The 27,392-nt window shown below is 36.8% G+C and overlaps 1 protein-coding gene across 2 annotated transcripts in view; it reads left to right on the top strand.

Moving 5' to 3' along the window:
- Positions 1-27,392, top strand: part of Rnf115 (ring finger protein 115) — a 91,303-nt gene that overhangs the window by 6,373 nt on the left and 57,538 nt on the right. Inside the window, exon 2 of one of the 2 annotated variants that reach the window (XM_078027679.1) lies at positions 26,033-26,091. The exons of the other annotated variant lie outside the window; for it this stretch is intronic. Within the exon in view, the coding sequence (XP_077883805.1) occupies positions 26,033-26,091 (59 nt within the window). The remainder of the gene's footprint in view (positions 1-26,032; positions 26,092-27,392) is intronic. 2 annotated transcript variants of the gene reach the window in all.

A 27,392-nucleotide genomic window follows, 5' to 3' on the forward strand; every position in this document is an offset into this window, starting at 1 on the left:
AAAAAAAAAAGATTTGATTTTGATTTCCTAAGCCACTGGATTTTAAGATTATATATTATGGGATAAAATGGCATTGTGCATTTTTTGGTCATCAGGCAATAGAAACAATACTTAAAGAAACTTCACAAAGTTCATACCTCACCTAAGTGTCCTATTAAGAGATGATGTGAAGCCAAGAATAATGGAGTTACTATACTACTTTGAAGGAGAATCTGAGGTATACCATTAGAGGGCTCTGTCATGGAATGTGAGGATGTCATTCCATCCTTTCATACTATTGAGCTCCCCCCTTCTCCATTAAATCAAGGTTGGGGAATACCTTATGAGTTCAGTTCTGGTAAAGTCATCATTACATCGACAATATAAATCATATGCATAGTATCCTTTTGGTATTGATGAGACTAAGGTGGTTGGTCCTTAAGCGTTTTATGGAGATCAGGACATCTCCCAGAAACCAGTCAAGTTTAGGCCTGCCTGTATATTCGTTACCTCTGAGGCACTGTCTGAAGGGACTAGTAGGCATCTCCCCATTTTCTTATATATCAGCTTCTTTGATCTGATAAAATATCATCCTTATCAATAAGTAATGTTATCTAATTTGGCTCTTCACCAACTTCTACACAGGCTTTAATCATTGTGTTTTACTTGTAATGGCTCTGATACAGGAAAACATTCTACCTACCTCATAATAAGAGTAGCCAAAAAAGTAGATTTCTGGGCTGGGGATGTGGCTCAAGCGGTAGCGCGCTCGCCTGGCATGCGTGCGGCCCGGGTTCGATCCTCAGCACCACATACAAATGAAGATGTTGTGTCCACCGAGAACTAAGAAAAAAATAAATAAATGTTAAAATTCTCTCTCTCTCTCTCTCTCTCTCTCTCTCTCTCTCTCTCTCTCTCTCTCTCTCTCTCTCTCTGTCCCCCTCTCTCTCTCACTCTCTCTTTAAAAAAAAAAAAAGTAGATTTCTTCAGGACTTTATAATGTTTGGATTGAGGGAAGCATTGTAGTGATTTGATCTGGGTTTTAGAAGTTTTAATTATTGGATCACCTTAAACTCTGTTGTTGGCAACTTAACATTTAAAAAGTCTGCTTGATTAACATCTTTCTGGTGCTTTATAGTAGTTGATTGAATGTTTTTTAATCTAATGAGTGATATGAATCAATTACTTAATAGTTATATTTAGAAAGTAGTGACTTTAGTATTTTGAGATCTTTTTTCTAAAAGACTACAGTGGTATAAAAAGTTTGAATATAAAGTGCCAGTATATATATTTCCTGCAAGATCTAGAAGTAAGAAATTTGTATTCTAATGGGTAGAAGGCTAGTTCTACTTGAAGTTCTACTGATAAATAGACATGTATATATATATATGTTGGGAAATTTGTGGGACTTTTTCAATATGGGGACGAAAAATTCTTAAATTTACTGTGTATGAAATTTCTTATCTTTCTTGGAAGGGGTAGGGAAGGTACTGACTATATTGCTAACACTTTGTGTTTCTTTATGTTTAGTTGGCTTTTAATGACCTTTTCTTTTGTTCAGAGAGAGGATGCTAAGATCTTTCAGGCAGCCAGCTTATCAGAAGAGGAAAGGTTTATTGGTTCTTTTTTTCGGCAGTTGAATTAGAAGGGGTTTAAGAGTAAGATAGGGTGGATGCTGTTTTTGTTCCATTTCTCCATAACTTAATAGTGAGCAGTAAAGAAGGTAGCTTTAAATTGGGGGCAGTTTTGCCCTCAGAGGACATTGGTAATATCTGTAGATGTTTTTGATTGCCACAAATGGAGGTTGGGAGGATTACAACGGCCTAGTGAGTAGAAACCAGAGAGATGCTGCTAAACCAACCAGTTCCTGCTACAATGCACAGGAGCTCCCTCCTGCCCGCCACCATCAATTACTGGGCCCAAAGTGTCAAGAATGCTGAAGTTAAGATACCCTGGTGTGAATAGAGGGATAAAGGGACAGTCATTGTCTTCTTCTTTTTTTAAATATATATATTTTTAATATTAATTTTTACTTTTCGGTGGACACAACATCTTTATTTTTATGGGAGCTGAGGATCGAAACCCAGCACCCTATGCATGCCAGGCGAGCGCTACCACTTGAGCCACATCCCCAGCCCAGTCATTGTCTTCTTAATGCTAGGGGTGTTTAAGTTTTTACTGTGTGTAGCTTTGATTGCTAATTTTGGGAATTTTCAGATAGATAATTGAGACCATATAATTTTAGTCAAAACCCTCAGGGAAAGGTTGTTTAGAATAGGGACTAGAACTTGGTAGTTAGTGGCTGCTGTTACATTATAGCAGTGTTTGTTGGGTTTATTTTCTCTCCTGATTAGTGAGGCTAGAGGAATTGGATTATTTCTCTCAAGTTACACATTGTAGGGCAACTTCTAAAAGTATCTAAAATTTTGTTAGTTGGGAATTAATTGGGAGTTAGTTCTAATACATGTAACTTAGTAAAACAGCTGGAAAGTCCAGTTTAAAAACAAAACAGAAAGAAGAGAAGCCTAACTTCAGTTTTTTTATGGATCACCTTAGTGTTAATCATGTTTTACTTTATATTTCTCTTACAACTTTTAAGTGTCATGAGCTCAGGAAATTTTGCACTTAAATTTTGAGTTTGTTCAAATCTTGGTGGAGAGAGTGGACTGAAGTTCTCATTCCTTATTCTAATACAAAGTCTTCATATGACTGAAGCTGAGTCAGCTGACCCTCTCAGTTTACTGTAGATACATACTGTAAAATGATACTTAGGTGCACCTATTAGAAGCTTGAATGAACATTCTTAGAAATGAAGGTATCTAATCCTGAGTGAAAGGCACTGTAAAAATGATGAGCAATCCTTATTAGCAAAGAAATAGGGCCTTTGCCAAAGTAGAAATATTTTAGATTGTTCTTAAAATGTCACATACAGAAGTTTAGGTTAGGTACTAAGAGAGTCTTCTTTTTAAGTTTTTTGTTTCTGATTGTTAGCAGTTTAAAGTTTTTTTTAGCAGTCCCCAGATGTAAACATACCAGATCTAGGTATGTTAATCTCTTGATTTTAAACCATGAATATTTTTTCTTGGAGCATAAATCGATTGTGAATTTCTTTTCCCAAAATAAATCAGTTAATTTTGTCTTCCTTGAAAACCTGTTGAGGGCTGGGGTTGTAGCTCAGTGGTAGAGTAGTAGAGCGCTTGCCTTGCATGTGTGAATCATTGGGTTTGACCCTCAGCATCACATATAAACAAATAAACCAAAATAAAAGTGTTGTGTCCATTTACAACTAAAAGAAAGAAAGAAAGAAAACCTTAATGTTAAGACAGCTAATCTCTCTCCTTGATAATTTCAATAAGTGACTCAGGGAACTTTTGAGTAGACAAGACATGGTGCTGTATTTACCTTCTCCTTACCACTGTGTTGTACAGATTTGAATAGGCTTTAAATCTATAGAACCATCTTTTGATAAAGATTTAATTGTTCACTTTTCACTGTACTTAGAATTTACATTTTCAAAAGAAAAAAATTACTGTAGTTATATGCTTTTTTCTGCCTTTTCCTGGATTAACTGAGATCTGCAGGCATCCTATAATGATGCTGATTTTCTATTCTGATAGTTCTAAAACCTCTCAGATTTACTACCCTCATTTTCGCTTTTTTTTTTTTTTGTATCAGGGATTGAACCCAGAGGCACTAGACCACTGAGCCACACCCAGCCCTATTTTGTATTTTTTTTAGAGGCAGGTCTCACTGAGTTGCTTAGCGCCTCACCGTTGCTGAGGCTGGCTTTGAACCCATGATCCTCCTGTCTCAGCCTCCTGAACCTCTGGGATTGCAGGTGTGTGCCACTGTGCCTGGCTCCCAGCTTTCTTTTCTTTTTTATATATTCATTTTTTAGTTGTAGTTGGACACAATACCTTTATTTTATTTATTTTTATGTGGTGCTGAGGATTGAACCCAGGGCCTCGCAGGTGCTAGGCGAGCAGTCTACCACTGAGCCACAACCCCAGCCCTCAGCTTCATTTTTTATTAAACATTTTGAAATCCCCCCTTTAATGAAATAAAACACACAGGTAATATAACTTTTCTGCACATAATTTTAAAAATTCTCAAACTGTAAGATAAAGGATGCACAAGACCCTGGGTTCAATCCCCAGCATCACACACAAAAAAAGGATAAATAGAAAATAATTTATGACTAATTCTAAATCATAGTTCTTTTTAATTTTTATTTTTGTGGTGCTAGGGATATATATTTCAATATATAAATATTGGATTTTCATAACAGGAAAATCTAGTAGATGTTATCACCAAACACAGAATCAGCTTGACATGATAGCTACCCAAGTGGACTTATATAAGGATATTTGGGACTTAAATGCCACTAGAAACAAAGCAGCAGAATCATGAACAGTTCTTGGTCAAGGTACAAATAAAACCAAATATACCTTTCTCTTGCTTTATTCAGCAGTTTCTTTTCTGAGCATACAGTGCATGTTAAGATTATATAGAAAGATTTGTTTAAATGTGGAAGGGAATCTGGTCCTCGGCCTTGGTAGTTACAAACAATGCATATGTAAGTTTGAGAATAGAGAGATTTCATCACTTTCTGGACTTTGCTTTCTTGGCGTATGCTCATTAAATATCAGCAGCACTTTTTTTGTTTTGTTTTTTTCCAGTGTTGGCGATTGAACTCAGGACCTTGTGCAGGGTAGGCAAGTACCCTACCATGAGTGGTACCCCGGGTCTAAATTTCAGTAGCTCTTCTTTATTGCTGTAACAACCAAAATGCCTTCCACAGATGTCTAGCGTGTCTCCTAGTGGATTGTATTTCTTTGTTAAGAGTGACTCCTAGGACTGGGGTTGTGGCTCAGTAGCCACATGCCCAGCATGTGTGAGGCACTGGGTTCAACCCTCAGCTCTGCATAAAAATAATAAGCAAAATAAAGGCATCGTGTCCTTCTACAATTAAAAATTACAAAAAAAAAAAAAAAGAGTGACTTCTAAGTTGGGTGTGGTACACTCTTAAAATCCCACCAATTTGGCAGGCTGACTTAGGAGATTCACCAGTTGGAGGTTGGTCTGGGCAACTTCAGTGAGACCTGGTCTCAAAATGAAAAATATAAAGGTCTGGGGATGTAGCTTAGTACCTCAGTGGTAGAATTTCCTGGGCTCAATTTCCAGTCCTGGGGGGGGGGATCTAGACATAATGAAGAAAATTTTTTTATTTTATCATTTATTTCATTTCTCTTTTTTTTTTGAATTCGCTACTTTAACAAAGTAACTTCGTTTTACAAGATTGAGTCTTGTCTTTTAGACATTTACAAGTTGCACTTGACAAAGGTTTACCTGTTCTTTAGGTACCTTTACATTCTCATTTCCTTATCACTCTTCCTATTTATCTTTGCAGTACTGGGGATTGAATTTAGGGCCTCACACATGCAACCCTTTTAAAAAAAATTTTTTTTTTTTGAGAAACGTCTTTTGTAATTGCTAAGGCTGGCCTCAAGTTTTTTATTTTCCTGCTTCAGCCTCTGTAGTACCTAAAATTACAGGTGTGTGCCATACCCCTGGCTCCTTACCACTTTTACTACCATTTCCTTTGTCATTAGTGTTGAAACAGTGCCTGGTACATAGTAGATGTTCATTGATTACTTGTTTAATGAGGGAATTGTAATTGTAATTTTTCCCCTTCACTTTCTGTGTACCTAGCAAATGATGAGGATATCATAAAAAAAATTCCAAAAAAATACAAACCTGTAAACAATCGAATAAATAATTGGCTCAAAGCAGTGTTCCAGTGGACCACTTAGCATTACTGTTAGGCAGAGTTGAACCTTTTTGTTTTGAACATAGCATTGTTACTACGTATGAGAGTAGAGGAGACTGTCCATAGATACATGCCCTTCAGAATGACTGAAGGGGTCTTTCATTAATCATTTGTAACTGAATTTGTTGAATATAACTTCATCTAGTAGATCTTTTCTAATTTAAGTAGTAGTCAGGGTACTAAACCCTCAAGCTTTGTAAATTGTTGATTCTGTGATTTTGAATTTATAGTGCCAGTTACTAGTGATCTTATAACTTTGCTGAAAGTTTGGAGGCATTAGTGTATCTAGTTAAGAAAAGTTAGGTTGAGGATTGGAAATTTTGTAGCTTAACCTCATTGATTTGAAAAATATTAACTGTTATTTATTTGGATTGCTCATACACTGTGAAAACTGTTATAATTGTACACATTCACTTCATGTGTAATAACATGTAAAACATAAATTCATCAAATTGACTTTCTCTGCTAGTCTTGTTTTGAGTGTTTTAGATTAAAAAGTGATTGGCTGGACATGGTGGCACAGGCCTGTAATCCCAGTGACTGGGGAGGCTGACACAGGAGGATCACCATGTTTGAAGCCAGTCTTAGCAATTTAGCAACATTCTGCCTCAAAATAAAATATAAAATCCGAGTGTGGTGACCCACACCTATCATCCCAGTGGGTTGGGAGGCTGAAGCAAGGAGGATCATGAGTTCAAAGCCAGCCTCAGCAATTTAGTGAGGCCCTAGGCAACTTAGGGAGACCTTGTCTCTAAATAAAATATAAAAAACAGGTTTGGGTTAAGTGCCCCTGAGTTAATCCCCACTATCAAAAACAGAATATAACAAAACAAAACCCCAAAGTAATTGAAAGTGATATTAATGAGAATCATAAAATGTTTAATTCCCTGAAATTTTCAACCTTTATGTGTATAATTAATGGTGCTGGGGTTGAACCCAGGGCCTCACATACCAAACAAGCCTTTTACTGCTCAGCTACATCCCCAGCCATCAACTTTATTTCATTAATACACTAAAATTATTGGCTTATTATTCTCTACCAAATGCAGATGCTGATGCAATGAGAGGAACTTCCTTAACATCACACACTAGCATCCTGTTTTAATATACAAGCAGCATTATATGGATAGATTCAGAGTTCCTAAGGTTTTTAATAAGGTTGGCAGTGTAACATAGATTTGTCTCATCCTGCAACACTCGTGCTAAGAAAGGATTCCAAATGAGTCTATTTCTATTCCCAAGTGTGATATTTTCTTCCAAGGACAGAGGTGTGCACACAGACACACACTTTGTATTTATGGAGTGTGAAGTGCAGCACTTTGAATTTGGTTTGTGTTTCATAGTAACAATAAAATACTAGGTACTATTTGATCTTGCACTCATTCAGCGACTTTATTAGTGTCTATTATATTCCAGGAGCTGTTCTAGGTACTTAGTCTATATTTAGAAAGAAGTAAAATGATTCATAAAACGTTTAGAAAAATGGGTAGTGGTATTAGGATTTAAGTATTTTCTCCTCCTTTAAACATTAAAATAGTGTAACTATCTCAGAATTAGAATAAAAACCTTTTTTCCCATTTTACATCTTGAAGTCACAACTTTTTATTCTTAAAAATGGTAGGAAAGGGCTTTAAGAATAAAATTGTAACTTCAAGATGTAAAACTAACAACTCATTTTGCAACTGTTATCTCTGTTCATAGTTGGTTTTATTTATTTTATTTTTGGTTTTTATTTATTTTACTAATTAAATATATAAAGTATTATGTCACTGTGAGAAAAAAGTTTTCTTTTAGTCTTTTTTTTTTTTTTTATACTGGGGATTGAACCTAGGGTGCTAACTGCTGAGCCTTATCCCCCGTCCTCTTTATTTTTTATTTTGAAGCAGGGTCTTGCTAAGTTGCTTAGGGCCTTGGTAAGTTGCTGAGGCTGTGTGAACTTGCAGTCCTCCTGCCTCAGCCTCCTAAGCTGCTGGGATTACAGGTGTGTGCCACCATGCCTGGCTTTTTCATTCCTTAAACACATTATTGAACCTTCTAAGGCCTTATTTTCCTTGTCTGTAAACCAAGGCAGTTTAGTTGTATTTATCTCTGCTATCTGCTTTAATGATTTGAGCATTTGGGTATTTTTGGATTTCATATAAGAGAATTTTGTTCTATAGTTTTTCCACATAGAAAATTATATGATAGTCATCAAATTAATCTTGTTGGGAGTTAAATATACCTTGAAACTATCTTCTTTATGAGTTACAAACTCATATGTTCTCTTGTTTTATGGTGACTAGCAATTTTGAAAATTGCTAGTCAGAATCCAGGACATAATGCAAAGCAATGTCAAGATTTTTTCTTCTCTTCGCCCTTTCTTTTTTATGGTGCTGGGGGTTGAATCCCTGCCCTTGCACATGCTAGACAAACACTCTTACCTATGTACCCACAGCCCAGCAATACCTTGTTAATGCCGGAAATGTTGACTGAATAAATTAACACTTGTTTTGAAGACTTGGGATTCAGTAGCATGTACATTTGACCTGGAAAAACTTTCTTTTTCTTTTTTTCAACCCTTATTTATTTTTATGTAGTGCTGAGGATCAAATCCTCACACATGCTGGGCAAGTGCTCTACCACTGAGCTATAATTCCAGTCCTTGGAAAACTTTCTTTTCAGAACTTATTAAAAAATAAATATACCTCCTGGTTTTCCTTTGAGGTTAATTTTAAGTTGCTTTCATTATTAAAGTTCTATTCAGTGAACTCTCTTGTTTTCTTACTCTGTGGTGGTCTGTGGCTACTGTTAAGGACCAGTTTGTATGTGATCTTTGCTGACTTGAATGCCTCTTGGTATCCTTATCTTCTTGATGGAAAGTCAATACAAGAATTCTGAGTACTTGTGATTTTTTAAAATATCTTTATTTTACTTATTTCTTTTAATGTGGTGCTGAGGCTCGAATCCAGGGCCTTGTACCTGCTAAGTGAGTGCTTTACCACTGAGCCACAACCCCAACCCCTGAGTACTTGTATTTTGATAGAGAGGTGTAAACTAGAGATTTTGGATTGCCTCGAGGGTAGTGATAGGAAGATGTGGGTATATGTAATTTAAAGATCTGTTTTTTAACTTAAAGATCTTTTTTCTTTTTTGATACTAGGGATTAAACCAGGGTCACTCGTTCTTTAACTTAAAGATCTTTTTTCTTTTTTGATACTAGGGATTAAACCAGGGTCACTCAACCACTGAGCCACATCCCCAGACTCCTTTGTTTTCTGTTTTGAGATAAGAGTTCACTCTGGTTGCTGAGTCTCTTGCTAAGTTGCTGAGGCTGGCACCTGCTTTAGCCTCCTGAGTTGCTGGGGTTACAGGTGTGTGCCATTAAAAGTCTATGCCTTATTCCTGTCATTTGGTCTTAAAATAATACTTTTCAAATGAAATAATGATGATAGTAGGTGGTGATTTAAAAAAAATGTTTTTTTTTAGGGGCTGGGGATGTGGTTCAAGCGGTAGCGTGCTCGCCTGGCATGCGTGCGGCCCGGGTTCGATCCTCAGCACCACATACCAACAAAGATGTTGTGTCCACCGAGAACTAAAAAATAAATATTAAAAATTCTCTCTCTCTCTCCTCTCTCTCACTCTATCTTTAAAAAATAAAAAATAAAAAATAAAAAAAATAAAAAAAATGTTTTTTTGTCAAATTGAAAAAGTTGACAATTCACGTTTGTTTCTATTTTTTTTTTAAATTTAAATTTTAAAATTGAACTGCTTTGTGGAATCTAAATGTTTGGAAATAATCAGTTATCTAAATAACTTTCTCAAACTTTGCCTGGAGATTTAATAGGAGTTCATTCATGATAAAATAGTTTATACTCTCCTCCATCCCCATCTCTATCCCTTCATTTCCCCATTTATGACGCAGTCTGTTTCTGAAAAAATGAAACTATGGTTCAGAATGGTTCTGAAAAAGTTGTTCAGTAAAGCACCATGCTTAATATTCTTTAATTCATCCTTTTCCAGGTCTTTTTTTCCCTTAAGAGACCAGTGATTGGGGCTGGGGCTGGGGCTCAGTGGTATGTGTGCCTGGCATGTGTAAGGCACTGGGTTCCATCATCAGCACCACGTAAAAATAACTAAAGGCCCATCAACAAATAAAAAGATCTATTGAAAAAGAGACTATTGCTTAATAACTTAAGGAACATGGCTTAAGAAATGTTTCATATTCAAAAGAATTTATTAGACTTACAGTTGGTTGAGAACTTATTACATTTCAGGTACCGTTTATGATAATATGTAAATTCTAGATTATGATTTCCAACCTAATTTAATGCACTTGTGTCAATTTCTTTGAAGTATTTGCAAAATTGAAACCTTGGTACTTAATGGGTGAGCAATATGATATTTTGACATACCTAAACATAGTGAAACCGTTACTAAAATATTGTAGTGGAAGTGATTTTATAGAGCATATGCTTTGTAGGTGATTTCTATGACTTGAAGTCCCAGATTCCTTTTTTTCTTTCTGCACAGCGTATGTAGAACTTAGACTATATTTGCTGAGTGAATGACTTTTCAATTTATGAAAGAAGATTCTATCAGCCTAAACTGGAAAGTAAGAAGATAAATTATAAACCAAACGACTGTGCCTTACGTTGTTGTCTTCCCCTGCCCCTGTGAAACTGTCACCTTATATTGTTGTGTCTGTTCCCTCAGGGATTGCACCCAAGGGCTCATACTTGCTAAGCAAGTACAGTTTAAGTTTTATACAAGGTCAATTATTCAGATTTACACTGTTTGAAATATTCAGCTTTTCAACTATTAACGCCTTGGCTTTTCACATTCTCCATCATTTCGTTCCTTCATTCCAGGACATGGCTGAACACTGACATTATCAGGGACTCCCACACACAAGGGTGTCATCAGTGAACCTTCTTTAGCTCACTGTGTAGTGAGGCAGAAAATCAGGTCACAGGACAAAGCGTTATTTGATATGAGCTCACTGATGTGATGAACAAGAAACCAAATTTTCTAAGAACAAAGAAGAACCAAACTACAAGAATTAGAAAAAAGGTTAACCTCATACAACAAAATGTAGCCAGAAAAGATTTAACTATATAGTGTTTTAGCTTACACTAAAGTAGTAGGAAATAGAGCAACCCAGCTGCACAGATTTAAAATGGTAAATGATCCCCCAAGTATCAGTCTTTAGCTCTAGGTGTGGCACAGTAGTTTGGTTTATTTATTTATTTATATGTGGTGCTGAGAATCGAACCCAGAGCCTCACACATGCTAGGCAAGCGCTCTGTCAGCCCCTCTTCTTGTTTTTAACTGAGTAGATTGTACACGAATGAGAGACATGACTTCCTTGCTTTTTGAAGGAGAGTTGGGTAAGTCAGTTGTGCTCTAGAAACAGGTCTTTACTGAGTCTGCGAAGGTACTGGTGGAACTGGGAGTAGAACTCGGAAGTTGTGTTGTCTTTATTTTGGAGTTTGAAAGAATTCCCCACGCAAAGACACTTCGCCGGGAGAATTCCAATTTTATTGCAAAAGGCTGTGTGCTTCTATAGATCTGAGGGGAGATGGCAGGGCTTAGATAAATGGCGGGCCACCCGTTTATTGGCAAGTTCTTCCAGATATCAGCTCCGAGCCCAGGAATTAGTTCTTATTGGGCTAAGGTTCCCCGCCAGCGAGAGTTCACACGGGCGGAACTTTTCGGGCCACTGCAGAAAAGGGGAAGGTAGGAAGAGGAGGGCGTTAGGCGCCATGTTGAGGTTTTTCTCTGGGGTGCGGCTGCCATTTATACTTTTCCCAACAGAGTTCATTTGATGCTCTTGAGGAGGAAGTACAACTTGGCTTAAAACAGGTGATAGGGATTATGGAGTCTCAAGAAAAAACGAGAGTCCTAGGCTGGGCCTGGGGCTCAGGGGTAGAGCTTGCCTTGTATATGTGAGGCACTGGGTTCAATCCTCAGCACCACATAGAATAAGATAAAACAAAGGCATGCTGTCCATCTACAACTACCAAAACGAAACACAAAACAACCCCCTACACACACACACACACACACACACACACACACACACACACAGGGTCCTTAACTTAGAAATGTAACTTGACATGAAATTAAGGAGGTGATGCCTATTGGATAGGATGTGATGTGTTTAAAACTTAGCAGTAGAGTGCATTTTGACATATTGTATACAAAATGGAGCATGACATCTCATTCCTCTGGCTGTATATGGTGCAGATTCACTCCAGTCATGTAATCATACATGTATATAGGGTAATACCATCTGTTTCATTCTACCCTTCTTCCCATCCCCACACCCCCACCCTTCCCTTCACTCCCCTTTATAGAAATCAACCTCATTCTTCCCTATCCTCCCGCCCCACTATGAAACAGTATCTGCTTATCAGAGAAAACATTTGACTTTTGGCTTTTGGGGATTGGCTTGTTTCACTTAGCATGATATTCTCTAGTTCCATCCATTTACCTTCAAATGCTATAATTTTATTCTTCTTTAAGGCTGAGTAATATTCCATTGTGTGTATGTACCACATTTTCTATATCCATTCATCTGTTGAAGGGCATTTAGGTTGGCTCCATAGTTTTGCTATTGTGAATTGAGCTGCTGTAAACATTAATGTGGCTGTGTCACTGTAGTATGCTGATTTTAAGTCCTTTGGATATAAATTGAGAAGTGGGATAGCTGGGTCAAATGGTGGATCCTTTCCAAGTTTTTCTGAGGTATCTCCATCCTGCTTTTCATAGTGGTCGCATCAGTTTGCAGTTCCACCAGCAACGTACGAGTGTACCTTTTCCCCACATCCTTGCCAACACTTACTATTGCTTGTATTCTTGGCAGTTGCCATTCTGACTGGAGTGAGATGAAATCTTAGAGTAGGTTTGGTTTGCATTTCTCTAATTGCTAGAGATGATGAGCCTTTTTTCATCTTTGTTGATTGATTGTGTTTCTTCTTCTCTGACATGTCTGTTCACTTCCTTAGTACACTTACTGATTGTGTGTGTGAGTGTGTGTGTGTATTTTGAGTTCTTTATGTGTCTTGGAGATTAATCAGTGCTGTGTCTGAGGTGTGTGTGGTAAACAGGTTTTCCCATTTTGTAGGCTCTCTCATCATGTTATTGATTGTTTCCTTTGCTGAGAAGAAGCTTTTTAGTTTAAGTTCATTCCATTTATTAATTCTTGATTTTACTTCTTGCGCTTTAGGAGTCTTGTTAAGAAAGTCAGGTCCTAAGCCAACATGAAAATTTGGGCCTACTTTTTTTCTATTAGGCACAGGATCTCTATTCTCATGTCTTTGATCAACTTTGAGTTGATTTTTTGCAGGGTGAGAGAGAGAGGTTTAATTTCATTTTGCTACCTGTAGATTTCCAGTTTTCCCAGCACCATTTGTTGAATAGGCTATCTTTTCTCCAGTGTGTGTTTTTGGCACCTATGAGATAACCGTATTTGTGTAGGTTTGTCTCTGTCTCTTCTGTTTTATACCATTGGTCTAGATGTCTATTGTGTACTAATACTGTGCCTAGTAATATTCCATTGTGTGTATGTACCACATTTTCTTTATCCATTCATCTCTTGAAGGGCATCATTCTGCCTATCCAAGAGCATGGGAGATCTTTTCATCTTCTCTTTTTCAATTTCTTTTCTAGTGTTCTGTTTTCATTGTAGGTCTTTCACCTCTTGTTACATTGATCCCCAAGTATGTTATTTTATTTTTTTGAGGCTATTGTGAATGAGGTGATTTTCCTAATTTCTCTTGGATTAATTGCTTATGTTTAGAAATGCATTTGATTTATGGGTATTGATTTTATATCCTGTTACTTTGCTGAATTCATTTATCTAAAAAGTTTTCTGGTGGAATTTTTTGGATCTTCTAAATATAGAATTGTGTCATTAGCAATAGTGATAGTTTGAGTTCTTTTTTTTTTTCTGTGTGTATCCCTTTAATTTCTTTCATCTGTCTGTCTGATATTGAATAGAAGTGATGAAAGAGGACATCCCTGTCATTTTCCAATTTTTAGAGTGACTGCTTTCAATTTTTCTCCATTTAGAATGATGCTGGCCTTGGGTTTAGCATACATAGCTTTTTAAATATTGAGGTATGTTCTTACTATCCCTATTTTTTTTTTTTTTTACTGTTTTGAACATGAAGAGGTGCTGTATCAGCATCTACTAGGATGATCATATGATTCTTGTCTTTAAGACTATTGATGTGATGTGATGTGTGTATTGATATCCATAGGTTGAACCAACCTTGCATCCCTGGGATGAACCCCACTTGATTGTGGTGCACTATCTTTTTAATATGTTTTTGTATGGGACTTGCCAGAATTTAATTGAGATTTTTTGCATCTATGTTCATCAGGGATGTTGGTCTAGAGTTTTCTTTCCTTGATGGGTCTTAGTCTGGTTTTGGTATTAGGGTGATACTAGCTTCATAGGATGATTTTGGAAGAGTTCCCTCCTTTTCTATTTCATGGAGTAATTTGAAGAGTATTGGTATTAATTCTTTTCTGAAGGTCTTGTAGAACTCGGCTGAGGATCCGTCTGGTTGCAGACTTCTTTTGGTTGGTAGGCTTTTGATGGCATCTTGTATTTCATTGCTTGAAATTGATCTGTTTAAATTGTGTATGTCCTCCTGATTCAGTTTGGGCCGATCGCATGCCTCTAAAAATCTGATGGAGTCTTCGGGATTTTCTGTTTTACTAGAGCATAAATTTTCAAAATAGTTTCTAATTATCTTCTGTATTTTAATAGTGTCTGTTGTAATATTTCCATGTTCATCGTAAATTTTAGTAATTTTTCTCTCTTCTTTTCATGAGGGTAGCTAAGGGTTTATCAATTTTATTTATTTTTTCAAAGAGCCAGCTTTTTGTCTTGTCAATTTTTCAGTTGTTTGTTTCAGTTTTATTGATTTCAGCCCTGATTTTAATTATTTCCTGTCTTCTACTACATGTGGTATTGATTTGTTTTTTTTTCTAGGACTTTGAGATGTAATGTCGGGTAGTTTACTTGTTGACTTTTATTCTTTTAATGAATGAGCTTAATGCAATGAACTTTCCTCTTAGTACAGCCTACATAGTGTCCCAGGGATGTTGATATGTTGTATTGGAGTTCTCGATTATTTTTTATGTCCTCCTGGATGTCTTCTGTTATCCATGCATCATTCAATAGTGTATTGTCCCAGTAGCTCGGGAGGCTGAGGCAGGACGATCACAAGTTCAAAGCCAGCCTCAGCAACAGGAGGCACTAAGCAACTTAGTGAGACCCTGTCTCTAAATACAGTACAAAATGAGGCTGGGGATGTGGCTCAGTGGTTGAGTGCCCCTGAGTTCAATCCCCAGTACCCTCTCCCCCGCCTCCCCGCCCCATATATTGTTTAGTCTCCTCTATTTTTTATTTTATCATTGATTTCTAATTTCATCCCATTATGGTCTGATAGAATGCAGGGTAGTATCTCTTTTTTTTTTTTTTTGTATTTGCGGCATAACATATGGTCTATTTTAGAGAAGGATCTGTGTGCTTCTGAGAAACAGTGAATTTGCTTTTTGATGAATGAAATATTCTATATATGTCTGTTGAATCTAAATTATTGATTCCATAGTTTCTTTGTTTAATTTTTGTTTGGAAGATCTGTTCAGTGATGGGAGGTGTAGTAAAGTCACCCAGTATTATTGTGTTGTAGTCTATTTCATTTTTGAAATTGAGAGGGGTTTGATTGATATACATGGGTGCTCCATTGTTTGGGGCACAGATATATACGATTGTTATGTCTTTTTAAAAAATATTTTTTAGTTGTTGATGGACCTTTATTTCATTTATTTGTATGTGGTGCTGAGAATTGAACCCAGTGCCTCACAGGTACTCAGCAAGTGCTTTTCCACAGAACCATAGCCCAGCCCCTTGTTATGTCTTTTCGATGTGTGATTCTCTAAAGCAGTATGAAAGGACCTTCTTTATCCTTTCTAACTTTGGTTTCAAGTTCACTTGATCTGAGGATGAAAACCCCTGCTTGTTTACGAGGTCCACGTGAGTTATATGGTTTTTTGTTTTTTTTTTCATTCTTTCACCTTGGCCTGTGGATGTCTTTTCCCATGAGATGAGTCTCTTGAAGGCAACATGATGTTGGGTTTTTTTTTTTTAATCCAATCTGCTAGTCTATTTCTTTTAATTGATGAGTTTTAGCCATTAATGTTCAGGGTTATTATTGAAATATGGTTTGTATTCCTGTTTATTTTGGTTTTTAATCTTGACTTGGTTTCTCCTTTGATTATCTTTTCCTTTAGAGTGTTCCTGCCTTGGTTAATCCATTGTTGTTTTTCATTTCCTTCTCGTGGAATATTTTGCCAGGATGTTCAGTAGTGCAGGCTTTCTTGTTGTATTATCTTTTAACTTTTATTTATCATCAAATGTTTTTTTTTCATTATCAAATCTAAAGCTATTTTTAGATTTTTATTTTTCTGAATATAAGCATATACCAAGTTCTGAAAAAAAACGAAAACAAATTTGTTTTCTTTCAGAACTTGGAATATGTTGTTGTAGGATCTCATGGCTTTGAAGGTTTGGTTGAGAGATCTGCTGAGATGAGAACTGGCTTCCCCTGTATGTCGTCTGAAACTTTTCTTTTGCGGTTTTTAAACTTCTATCTTTATTCGGTTTGCTAGGCATTTTCATTACAATTTCATTGGTATGGATCTGTTATAATTTTGTACGTTTGGTATCCTGTAACCCCTTGTATTTGATTTTCCAATTCATTCTTCACGTTTGGGAAATTTTCTGATTTTATTTCATTGAAGAGATTGTGCATTCCTTTGGTTTATATCTCTGCGCCTTCCTCTATCCTGATAATTCTTAGATTTGTTCTTTTGTTGTTATGCCATAATTCTTGGAGGTTCTGTTCATGGTTTCTTACCATCTGCATTGTGTGGTCAGCCTTATTTTCAAGATTTTTTTTTTTCTTCATTGCCTGAGGTTCTGTCCTCCAAGTGATCTAGTCTGTTAGTGATGTTTTCTATTGAATTTTTTATTTGGTTTATTGTTTTCTTCATTTCAAGGATTTCTGTTTTTATTTGTTGTTCCCCCCCTCCCCTAGAATCTAACTCTTTCTTGAGGTAATCTTTTGCTATGTGTATTTGCTCTCTCATCATTCTGTGCTTCGCAGATCATTTAACATTCTGAACTCCTCTGAAATTTCATCTACTGTGCTGTCGATGGATTCTGTTATTGGAGCATCTTGGTTTGTTTGGGGCACTTTCTTCCCTCGTTTCTTTATGTTGCCCAGTGTCTTCTCTCTACAGTAGGGATCTGGAGTATTACAGTTTCTACCCTGTAATCTTGTTGTGTCCCTGCAGGGTGCTAGTATTTTGCCTCTGGTAGCCAGGCCTGCGGGACCTTGGCGAGGGTCTTGCAGTCCTGGCTGTTGTCTCTAGATGGACACAGGCTGGGAGAGCCATGCCTTGCTAGGTGGGGTCCGCAGTGCAGCGTTCTCCTGTGGACGGGGTCACTCTGACCTGATTTCTCCACGCTTTGGGGGTTGTGACTAATTTAATATTGTGATCTTAGATTTTGACTTTCACACTAGACAGAAAATGCCTAGTCCTCTTGTTTTAGACAAAATAAAAATGTAATTATTGAGATTTGATAACACAGATGTATAAAAGCAAAGCTGTGGAATTGGGAAATTAATAGTGTCTATACTATTTTTGATATACTGAATAAATGTTGGTTACAAATTCATGTAAGTTTCATATTATGGGACTTGATGTAAATAGGTCCTGGCTTATACCTTATTGTCCTGTCAAGATGTCACATATTTTGATCATTCATCTCTTTTTATTTATTTTTTTGCTACTGGGGATTGAACCCAGGGGCACTTGGCCACTGAGCTACATTCCCAGACCTTTTTATTTTTTATTTTGAGACAGGGTCTTGTTCAGTTGCTTAGGGCCTTGCTAAATTGCTAAGGCTGACTTTGAACTTGTGATCCTGCTATATCAGCCTCCTAAGTTCTGGGACTATTGGAGGTGCATACCACTGTGCCCGGTGATCACTGACCTTCGAAATACAGGCGGCAAAAGAAAGTAATGCTTTAAAACCACCCTTTCCCTTTTCTTCCTATATTATAGTGCTTTGTGACCTCTTATGCTATTCTAAGCGGGTAAGCATTAGGTTAAGCAATGTTTAGGGAATTGTTCCTGACTCAGCCTATTAATGTGAAAAATGTTTCTCTTTATAGATATTTTTAGATGAAATAGGCAGTGGGACATCTGAAGCAGTTCATTCAAGTGTACTAGCTACTAAACATTTTAATTAGAGTTGTATGCAATAAACTTTTAGATCTTGGGAGGAAAGCATTTTGATATAAACAGCTAAGTTCCTGTTGTCTAGTGATTTCGGGTAAGTAGCTTAGGTTTATTTGGCCTTTCTTTTATAGATGGAATGATAGAAATGGCTCACTGAATTGTTGGATAAGATTTTGTGACCAGGCTGGAGGTAGAGCTCAGTGATGAGAGGACATACTTAGTATGTGTGAGGTCCTAGCTTTGACCCCCAGTGTACGCGCGTGCCCCCCCCCACAAGATTTTGTGACCATGTGGGTAAATGCATTGGAAATACTACACAAGAGGAGAGAGGTTGAAGACTTAATGTATTAAGCAGAGGAAACATTTCTACAGCACCATTATCTTTGGGTTCCTTTACTCCCCACTTCCCCACTCCAGCAAACTCTGTATGTGAGTGTATCAGGATGATACTGAGGCCAAGTCCTGGATGGGAGAAGGAGCAGGAGAGCAGAGAAGGACAGTGTATAACTCCTGTTTGACTTTTTTACAGTCTCCTCAATTCATGGAAATTTCCCCTAAATTAAAGTCACCTCTGGAAAATTTTTGGAAAAATTAAAATGTATATAAATTTATAAGTGACCAATGAGATACATAATTAAAATGCAACATGGTTGTAATCTCAGCGTAGGGCATGACTAAATTGTGATTATAACTAAGAATGTATGGCTAAGTAGTTTCAGTATATTCTATCAGGAAAAAGAAAGTGTCCAATTAGAAAGGGATGTGGGATGATGCTTTTTCATTGTAATTAAGAAAATCGGCATTCTGGGTTTTATGTACATGATCTCTGAATTTGACTTAATATGACTTTTTCTTCAGAAGACAGGTTCTCTCTTAGATTTCTGAGTTCATAAGGTTGAAGGTTCATAAGGTCTTTGGGTGTGTGTGCTCCACTGTACGGCAGATGGGGGTAATGTAAATGGCACCTGTACTTTCAAGGCCTCATTTGGTCTGGCCATAAATCTTTCCATACAATCTTCTGCAAATTGCAATTACTATTCTTTTCTTTAAAAACAGTTATTTTCAATTAACATGGTTTAATGAAAAGAATATGGAATTTTGGATTCAAGAAAGATCACAGTTTATGGGTTAGGGTTGTGGCTCAAAGGCAGAGTGTGTGTGTGAGAGACTGGGTTCAATCCTCAGTACCACATAAAAATAAAATAAAATATTAATAAAAAGTAAAGGTCAAGGTTTAAAGCTCTTTTTTATTCCATGGGCATTGTTCTGGTTTTCTTTTATTGTAAGAAATCACCCAAAATTTAGGGACTTAAAGTGACTATTATCTCTCCCGAGCTGGTCGGTTTTCACGTAGGGGATTTCTTCTGGTTGTATTCTGACGAACCTCCAAGCTTGTTTCCCTGTTGTTGTCTGATGTTGCAGGGCTCCTTGGCATGGCCTCTCTATCCAGCAGAAGAGTCTGGGTTTACCTCAGGATTGCTCAAGGCTCCAGGAGTCAGGACGCAGAAGCTACCAGGCAGTTGAGGGCTCTGGAACTCACAGTGTTCTCTTTAAATTTCAGGGTCTCCCAGATTCAAAGGGCTGGAAAACAGACTCCATCTCTTGAAAGGGGTGGGGAAGTCACACTGTAGAAGAGATGTGGATGGGGAGATTTTGAGGGGGCCATCTTTGGATAATTACCTGCCATGGACAATTTATTTCATTTTCATGCCTGTAGAATGGAAAGGACAACATCCACCTTACAGGGAGTTAAGAGGACAATCACAGGGTAAAGTACATTGTTGGTGTTTTCCTAGGTGTAGATAGCTTTCCTCTTAATTTTCTAGGATAACAGGTTATTTCTAATCTTTATTTTTACTTTGGATTGTTACAGTTTGATCTATAAGTGGTTTAGTTAACAGTTTCTTGATCTGTGTTTCTTAGACTATTGTAAATCAAAAACAATCAAACTTTTTTGTGGAAAATTTCAAGCACATTGAAGTGGAGAAAATACCACATTAACACAATAAAGGTTAGAAAATACATAGTCGTCTCAGTTGTTGCAGAAAAAGCATTTGACAAGATTTAGCACCCGTTCGTGATGAAAGCCCTCAACAAATTAGGAATAGAAGACCATATTTGAAAAGCCCATAGTGAACATCATACTCAGTGGTTGAAAACTTGTACTCTAAGATCAGAAACCAGGCAAAGAAGCCTAGTCTTACCACTGCTATTCAACATAGTGCTCAAAGTCCTAATTAGAGCAATTAGATAAGAAAAAGAAAACACACACACACACACACACACACACACACACACTCACACACTTGCTAATAAATTCAGGAAAGTTGCAGGACACAAAATGAACACGAAAATTAATCACATTTCTATACACTAAGCAATGAACAATTTGAAAAAGAAATTAAGAAAAAATTTCATTTATGGGCTAGAGTTGTGGCTCAATGATAGAGCACTTGCCTGGCATGTGTGAAACCCTGGGCACTGCATATAAACAAACAAACAAACAAACAAATAATCCATTTATAACTAAAAAGTATTTTTAAAAAATTTCCATTTATACTAGCACCCCAAAGAATGAAACATACTTAGGAGTAAGCCTACCCAAGGAAATAAAAAGCTAACATACTGAAAACTATAAAACACTGCTAAAAGAAATTTAAAGAAGATGAATAAATGGAAAGACATGATATGTTCATGGATTTGGAAGCTTAATTTTGTTAAGATATAAATACTACCAGTGATCTACAGATTCAACACAATTCCCTTTGAAAATCCCAATAACATTTTTTCCAAAAATCGCAAAAATTGTTCTAAAATTCAGATGGAATCTCAAGGGATAATGAATAGCTAAAATAATTCTGAAGAATGCCAGGAGCGGTAGTGCACGACTTGTGAGGCTGAGGCAGGAGGATCAAAGTTCAAAGCCAGCCTCAGCAAAAGCGAGACATGAAGCAATTCAGTGAGATTCTGTTTCTAAATAAAATCAAAATAAGACTGGGTATGTGGCTCAGTGGTTGAGTGCCCTGAGTTCAATTCCCAGTACCCCCGCCTCAACAAAAAATTCTGAAAAACAAAGTTGGAGGACTTACACTTCCTTACTTTAATCCATATGGTAAGCTGGAGTGTTCAAAACTGTGTGGTATTATCATAGAGATAGACCTAAACTGATGGAATAGAATAGAGAACTCACTCAAAAACTCTTGCTGGATGGTTAGATGATATCAGATGATTTTTGACAAAGATACTAGTAACACTAAATGGGACAAGGACAACCTCTTCAACAAATGATGTTAAGAAAACAATCTCTGAATGGAAAAACAATGAAGTTGAACCCTTGTACTGTACACAAAAATCAACTAAAAATGGATTAAAGACCTAAATGTAAGACCTCAAACTATAAAACTCATAGAAGAAAGGAGAAAAGCTTCGTGGCTTTGGATTTGGCAGTGATTTCTTGGATATGACACCAGAAGTATAGGTCATCAAACATAAAAATAGATAAAAGGGACTATATCAGACTTAAAAATTTTTGTGCATCAAAGAATTGTAACTCTGGTATAGTGTTGGACTTTAAAGAGGTACAACTGAAATAGAAGATGGTATGTTTGTTTCTCAAACAATTAAAAATAGAATTACCCTATGATCCAGCAATCCCACCTTTGGCTGTGTGTCCAAAAGAATTGAAAGCAGGATTTTGAAGAGAGATTTACACACCTGTATTCACAGAAGCACTCTTCACAGTAGCTAAGAAGTAGAAACAATCCAAATGTTCTTCAGTAAGCAAAGTAAAGCAAAATAAAGTGTGGTATAAACATATCAGTCTTATTAAAAAGAAAGGAAATCCTGTCACATGCTACCATGTAGGTGAACCTTGAGAACTTTCATACTTAAGGAGATAAATCTGTCACAAAAGAAATATTATATGATTTCACTTACATGAGATATCTAAAATTGTCAAATTAATAGAAACAAAGTAAAGTGGTAGTTACCAGGGATAGGGAGAGGAATAGAAAGGGGAAGCTGTTGTTTAATGGGTATAAAGTTTCATTTTGCAAGACAAAAATGTTCTAGAGATCTGCTTCATGCAATGGGAATCTATGTAACATTCCTGAACTACACACTTAAAAATGTTTAAGGGGTTAAGTTTCAAGTTTCACTTGTTCTTTTTCTTTCTTTTTAACCACAAAAAAACATAAAATAAACCCACATAGACACACCTCCAAAAATTAACTCAGTTTTAACAACTGTCAGTGTATGTCAGTGTTATTTCCTCTCTCTCCTCTCTCAGTATTGTGCCTAGGGATTAATTTGATGTGATTAATGTAATTCTGTTGTGCAGTGGAGGGGTAGATTCCAGTGAATAGGGTTGCATCCTGAAGAGTAGTGCTAGTAAGTGGAATGACATAGGCCTTAAAAAAAAACAAAAACTAGAAACAGGAACAACAATATATTATTTTAGGGTTTTCAGGCTTCCAAGAGGCAGATTAAAGAAATGGAAGTGAGATAATTTCTGAGGCCAGGCTTTGTTCTGAAGTCAGTCTACTAAAATATGAGACATCAATGCTTTTTTTTTTTTTTAACTTTGATAGAGGATGAAAAACTTGTCTGTGTTTTCTGTAATATTGATTGCAGGAGGGATAGTCCATGCATGTGAGGTTGGTTTGTTTTACAATTAGCTACTTTTATTATTAGGGATAATATATGGACCACCAGCACAGATGTGTGCCCGTAATCTCAGTACTAGGGAGGCCGAGGCAGAAGGATTGCAAGTTCCAGGCCAGCCTCAACAACTTAGCAAGACCTTGTCTCAAAATAAAAATAAAAAAGGGCTGGAGTTGTAGTTCAGTGGTAGAGTGCTCCTGGGTTTAGTCTCAAGTATTGAAAAAACCATCAAAAAAACCCCTAAAAACACCCCCCTCCAAATATATACATATATGGAAAAATTCGGCTTTTTTTCCTTGTATCAAGAGCTATATAGAAAAGTTTGATAGGTTCTTATAAACAGAAGGAGTATTTGTTATTGCCAAATGATAGGAAGAACCATCTAGTACCTCTACAGTTTTACGTATACCTCCGGAGTGCCTTGTTCCTCTGATGGAGCTACGGTGGCTTATGGCCTGTTCCTAGAGCCACACCTATGATCAAGTGTTTTTGAAGTCCACCATAAACACAGATGACCCTTAACCTCTAGCGACCCTCACCCCTCTTGCTGCTCTCTCCTTCTGTAGCCACATATTGAACCTCATGGTCATCTGTGATAGTTTTTTGTTTTTGTTTATTTTTTTATACTGAGAATTGAACCCAGGGGTGCTCTGTCACTAAGCCACATCCCCATCCCTTTTAATTTTCTATTAAACAGTGTCTTGTTAAGTCTCTGAGACTGGCTTAGAACTTAAGACCCTTTTGCCTTGGCCTTCTGAGTACCTGGGATTACAGGGGTGTATCTTATTGGGTGTTTTTATATAATGAGACTTGAAAGTCAAAATTACTCTTTGATCTTTGGGTTCAGAGTGGATTTGTGTTAGAAGGCATGAAAACAGCATTGATCTTGTACATCTGTATATCTTCATCAGAGCTCTTGGGTGACCAGTAGGTCTCAACAGTGGGCTTAATTAAGATATTGAGTGAACCACGTTGTAGACAGATGGATGGTCATCCAGGCTTTGTTGTTCCATTTGTAGAGCATAAGCAGAGTAGATTTAATATCCTTCTTCTGGACCCTAGGAATCCCAGAATGGTAAATGAACATTGGCTTTGAAGCTAGCTGCAGTGGCCCCTCACAAGGTCAGCCTGTCCTTTGAGGCTAGGCCTTGACTTCTGTCTACCTATGAAAGTCCTGAGTGGCATCTTCAATATAAGGCTGTTTGGTCTACATTGAAAATCTGGCTGGGTGCAGTGGTCCATGTCTGTAATCCCAGCAACTTGGGAGGCTGAGGCAGGAAGATTACAAGTTTGAGGCCAGCTGGGCAATTAGCAAGATCTTAAAATTAAAAAATAAATAAAAACTGGAGAGGTAGCTCAATGGTAGAGTGCTTTCCTTAGCATGCATGAGGCCCTGGGTTCAATTCCTAGTAACACAAAATAAAATAAGTTATTGATTTATTGGGAAAGAAAGGGATGGAGTTACAGCTGCCTGGAGTATGGAGGTTGAAGCAGTAGAGGGAGGGATTCGGGATTCATTTCTAGAGTAGTATGTCCATTATGAATATGTCTCAAGGGTTGAGAGCTTCTGATCACAGGGTAAAGTTTATGGTGATCTGGTTTTCCACAGTCTGCTTCCTGTTTACCTATTCTGAATATCCACACTCATACAACTGTTTTCTGTCATCGTGATCCTAAATACATAATTTCCTTTTTTTTTTTTTTAAAAAATTGTCTCTTAGTTGTAGATGGACACAATACCTTGATTGCTTTATTTTTATGTGGTGCTGAGGATCAAACCCAGCACCTGGCACATGAGAGGCAAGCACTCCATCTCTGAGCCCCAGCCCCAGCCCCATAATTTTCTTCTTTTTATATTTATTTAGTTGTAGATGAACACACAGTGGTTTTTATTTATTTTTATGTGGTGCTGAGGATTGAACCCAGTGCCTCACACATACGAGGCAAGCACTTTACCACTGAGCCACAGCCTCAGCCCCCATAATTAATTAATTAATTAATTGATTAATTAATTTCTCTCTCTCTCTCTCTCTCTCTGTCTCTCTCTCTCTCTCTCTCTCTCTCTCTCTCTCTCTCTCTCTCTCTCTCTCTCTCCCCCCTTCCTTCCTTCCTCCCTCCCTCCCTTCCTCCTCACAACACTACGCCTTTATGCTAGATGGGGCACTCTACCGCTGAGCCACAATCCCAGCCCCTATAATTTCCTTCTTAATTGAACAAACAGACTAGTATTTGGGGACTCTGTTCAGACAAAACCTTGATATTTATTTCATTTCCAGTATTCTTTGATGATATTAGTTATTTTATTAAATACTACCATTTCTTGATTTAACTCTCTTCTCATCAAACTAATCTCCTTGACATGAAGGATTGACCTTATTTTCTTTACATTCCTCTTAAGAAAGCCTTTGAATATTTAAGATACCATTCTATCTTTGAAGAGCCAAATATTGCTACATCAGGGTCTGATAAAACAAAGTTTAGGGTTCATAAAGTATCAGGAACCAAAGTTGAAGAAGCCTTTCCCACATCTATTTTAAAAGGTAGTTAAAATATACTTTTTATTGTCATTTTCTTTTTTTTCTTTTCTCCTTTTAGTTGTGGTCATCCTGTGTTTTCCAGAATGGTCTTAAACTCATGATTCTTCTGCTTCAGCTCCCAAGTAGCACATGTTACTCTTCTTGGTTTATACTTTTGAAAACTATGATAAGCATCCCCTATCAATTACTAGAAAATTGTAATTTTCTAATCTGTGAATGGATTAGTGTTGTGATTTGTCTGATTTAGTTTGTCTCCTCCTGTATGTTCATATTTAAAAAATATTTCTATATCCATCTATTAATATCTTTTACGACTCTCATGTATGTAGTGGATCTTTTTTTTAAATTTGGAAATAAAATTAGATAATGAATTCATTTCAGCTAAAAAATAAACCAACTGTCCTACCACTATCACCAAAACAATAACACAAAATAAACCAATGAACCCAAATTTTAAAAACAAGCAAAAATCAAGTTAACAAATTTTTGACACTCTCCTTCCATCTCTCAATAGAAACAATTTAGGTACCTATGAAGCCATCCCATAAACATCTTAGGGAATTCTTTATTTACCAGTGTATGATAGGAAAAAACCATCCTGGGAATCAGCAATTAAATACAACATTTCAGTACTTTACCTTGTATACTGCATACTATTCTGAAACTACATACTTAGCTTCCTAATGAAAAACCTTTATTTACTTCTTCCTTTCTCTTATAGGAATATATATGTCCCAGATGTGAATCAGGCTTTATTGAAGAAGTGACAGATGATTCCAGGTATTGTATAAGCTCATGAATAAATCAGGCATTCATTATTAAAACTGTTTTCTCTTGCCATCCACTGAATGAATTTGTTTTATGACTTACACTATGAGAAAAGGAGAGAGCACAGACGCATAAGCACTATGTGCATGTGTGTGCGCATGCACACATGAGAGGGCAGAAGAATGGGAGAGAGAAGGAAAAGAAAAGGGAAAATGTACAAAGTAATGTGATAGGGATGTGATGAGACCCATCACTCGTGATGGTGTTTCATTCTATACCCATATCAGAGTGAATCTAGTAAGTTTCCATTTGTTTTCGCAGACTTTGGGATTCTCTTAGATTATTGGTTAATTTTTTGGTGATCATTTTGTTGCTTGAAGGTAAACTGCTGTTTTGTGTCTTTGGTGGGTTATGGTGTGACTTCTCATAAAGACATCTAGGAAGGTAAATAGAATATTCTAGCCAAGGAGACTTGATTTGTTACTCTATTTTGAGGAAGTCTTGGATCCTTTGTTCTTATTTAAGATTATTACTGTCAAACTTTTGCCATCTTGCCACTGTAATATTAATATTTGTGTCTGTTATGCTTTGAAATTCATTTTCATTTGCTTTAGTTTCTTTCTTTCTTTTTTTTTTTTTTGTGGTGCTGGGACTTGAACACAGGGCCGCGTGCACACTTGGCTGGCAAGCACTGTGCCACTGAGCTATATATGCCTAGCCCTCTCACTGGCCTTTGTAAAGGAATAAAACTGAAAAAAGGAGGAATAAATATTTTCAGAAGGGACAATATTATAGATTTCTTCTTGGCTAATATGAATAAAATTATTAAAAATTGTAGACTAGCATTGATATTGTACTGACATTTGTGTGTGTGTGGCTGAACATAATGGCACTTGTTCTTTAGGGTTAGTTAAATATTGGTTAAGGAAGTGAAGTTCCAGCTGTTAAAAAGAATCTGCAATCTGAAGCTTCTTGATCTTAGAGTGACTTTGGGAATTTTAATGGCATTAGGTAATTTCTTTACCATTGCTGTTGGCAGAATCTAAGGTTGAAGGTCCCTTCAACAACCAAGAAAACTCCACGTTTTACAGTATGTACTGTTAGTTTTACTTTCTTAATGATTGTTGATTATGTGTGTAAATGAGCTGGGGTTTCTGTGTGGCATGGGATCTAATTTGGTACAAACACTTACATGTTGATGTAATAATCTTAGTTTTAAATAACAATGCCAACACTGACCCTATAAGATAGCATGACAGCAAAATTAGCAATGTGTGTGGATGGGATGCTAACTGGGGATAGCTTTTTATTTG

Source organism: Ictidomys tridecemlineatus, chromosome 11, assembly GCF_052094955.1.
Source record: "Ictidomys tridecemlineatus isolate mIctTri1 chromosome 11, mIctTri1.hap1, whole genome shotgun sequence".
In the NCBI taxonomy this organism is placed as follows: Eukaryota; Metazoa; Chordata; class Mammalia; order Rodentia; family Sciuridae; genus Ictidomys; species Ictidomys tridecemlineatus.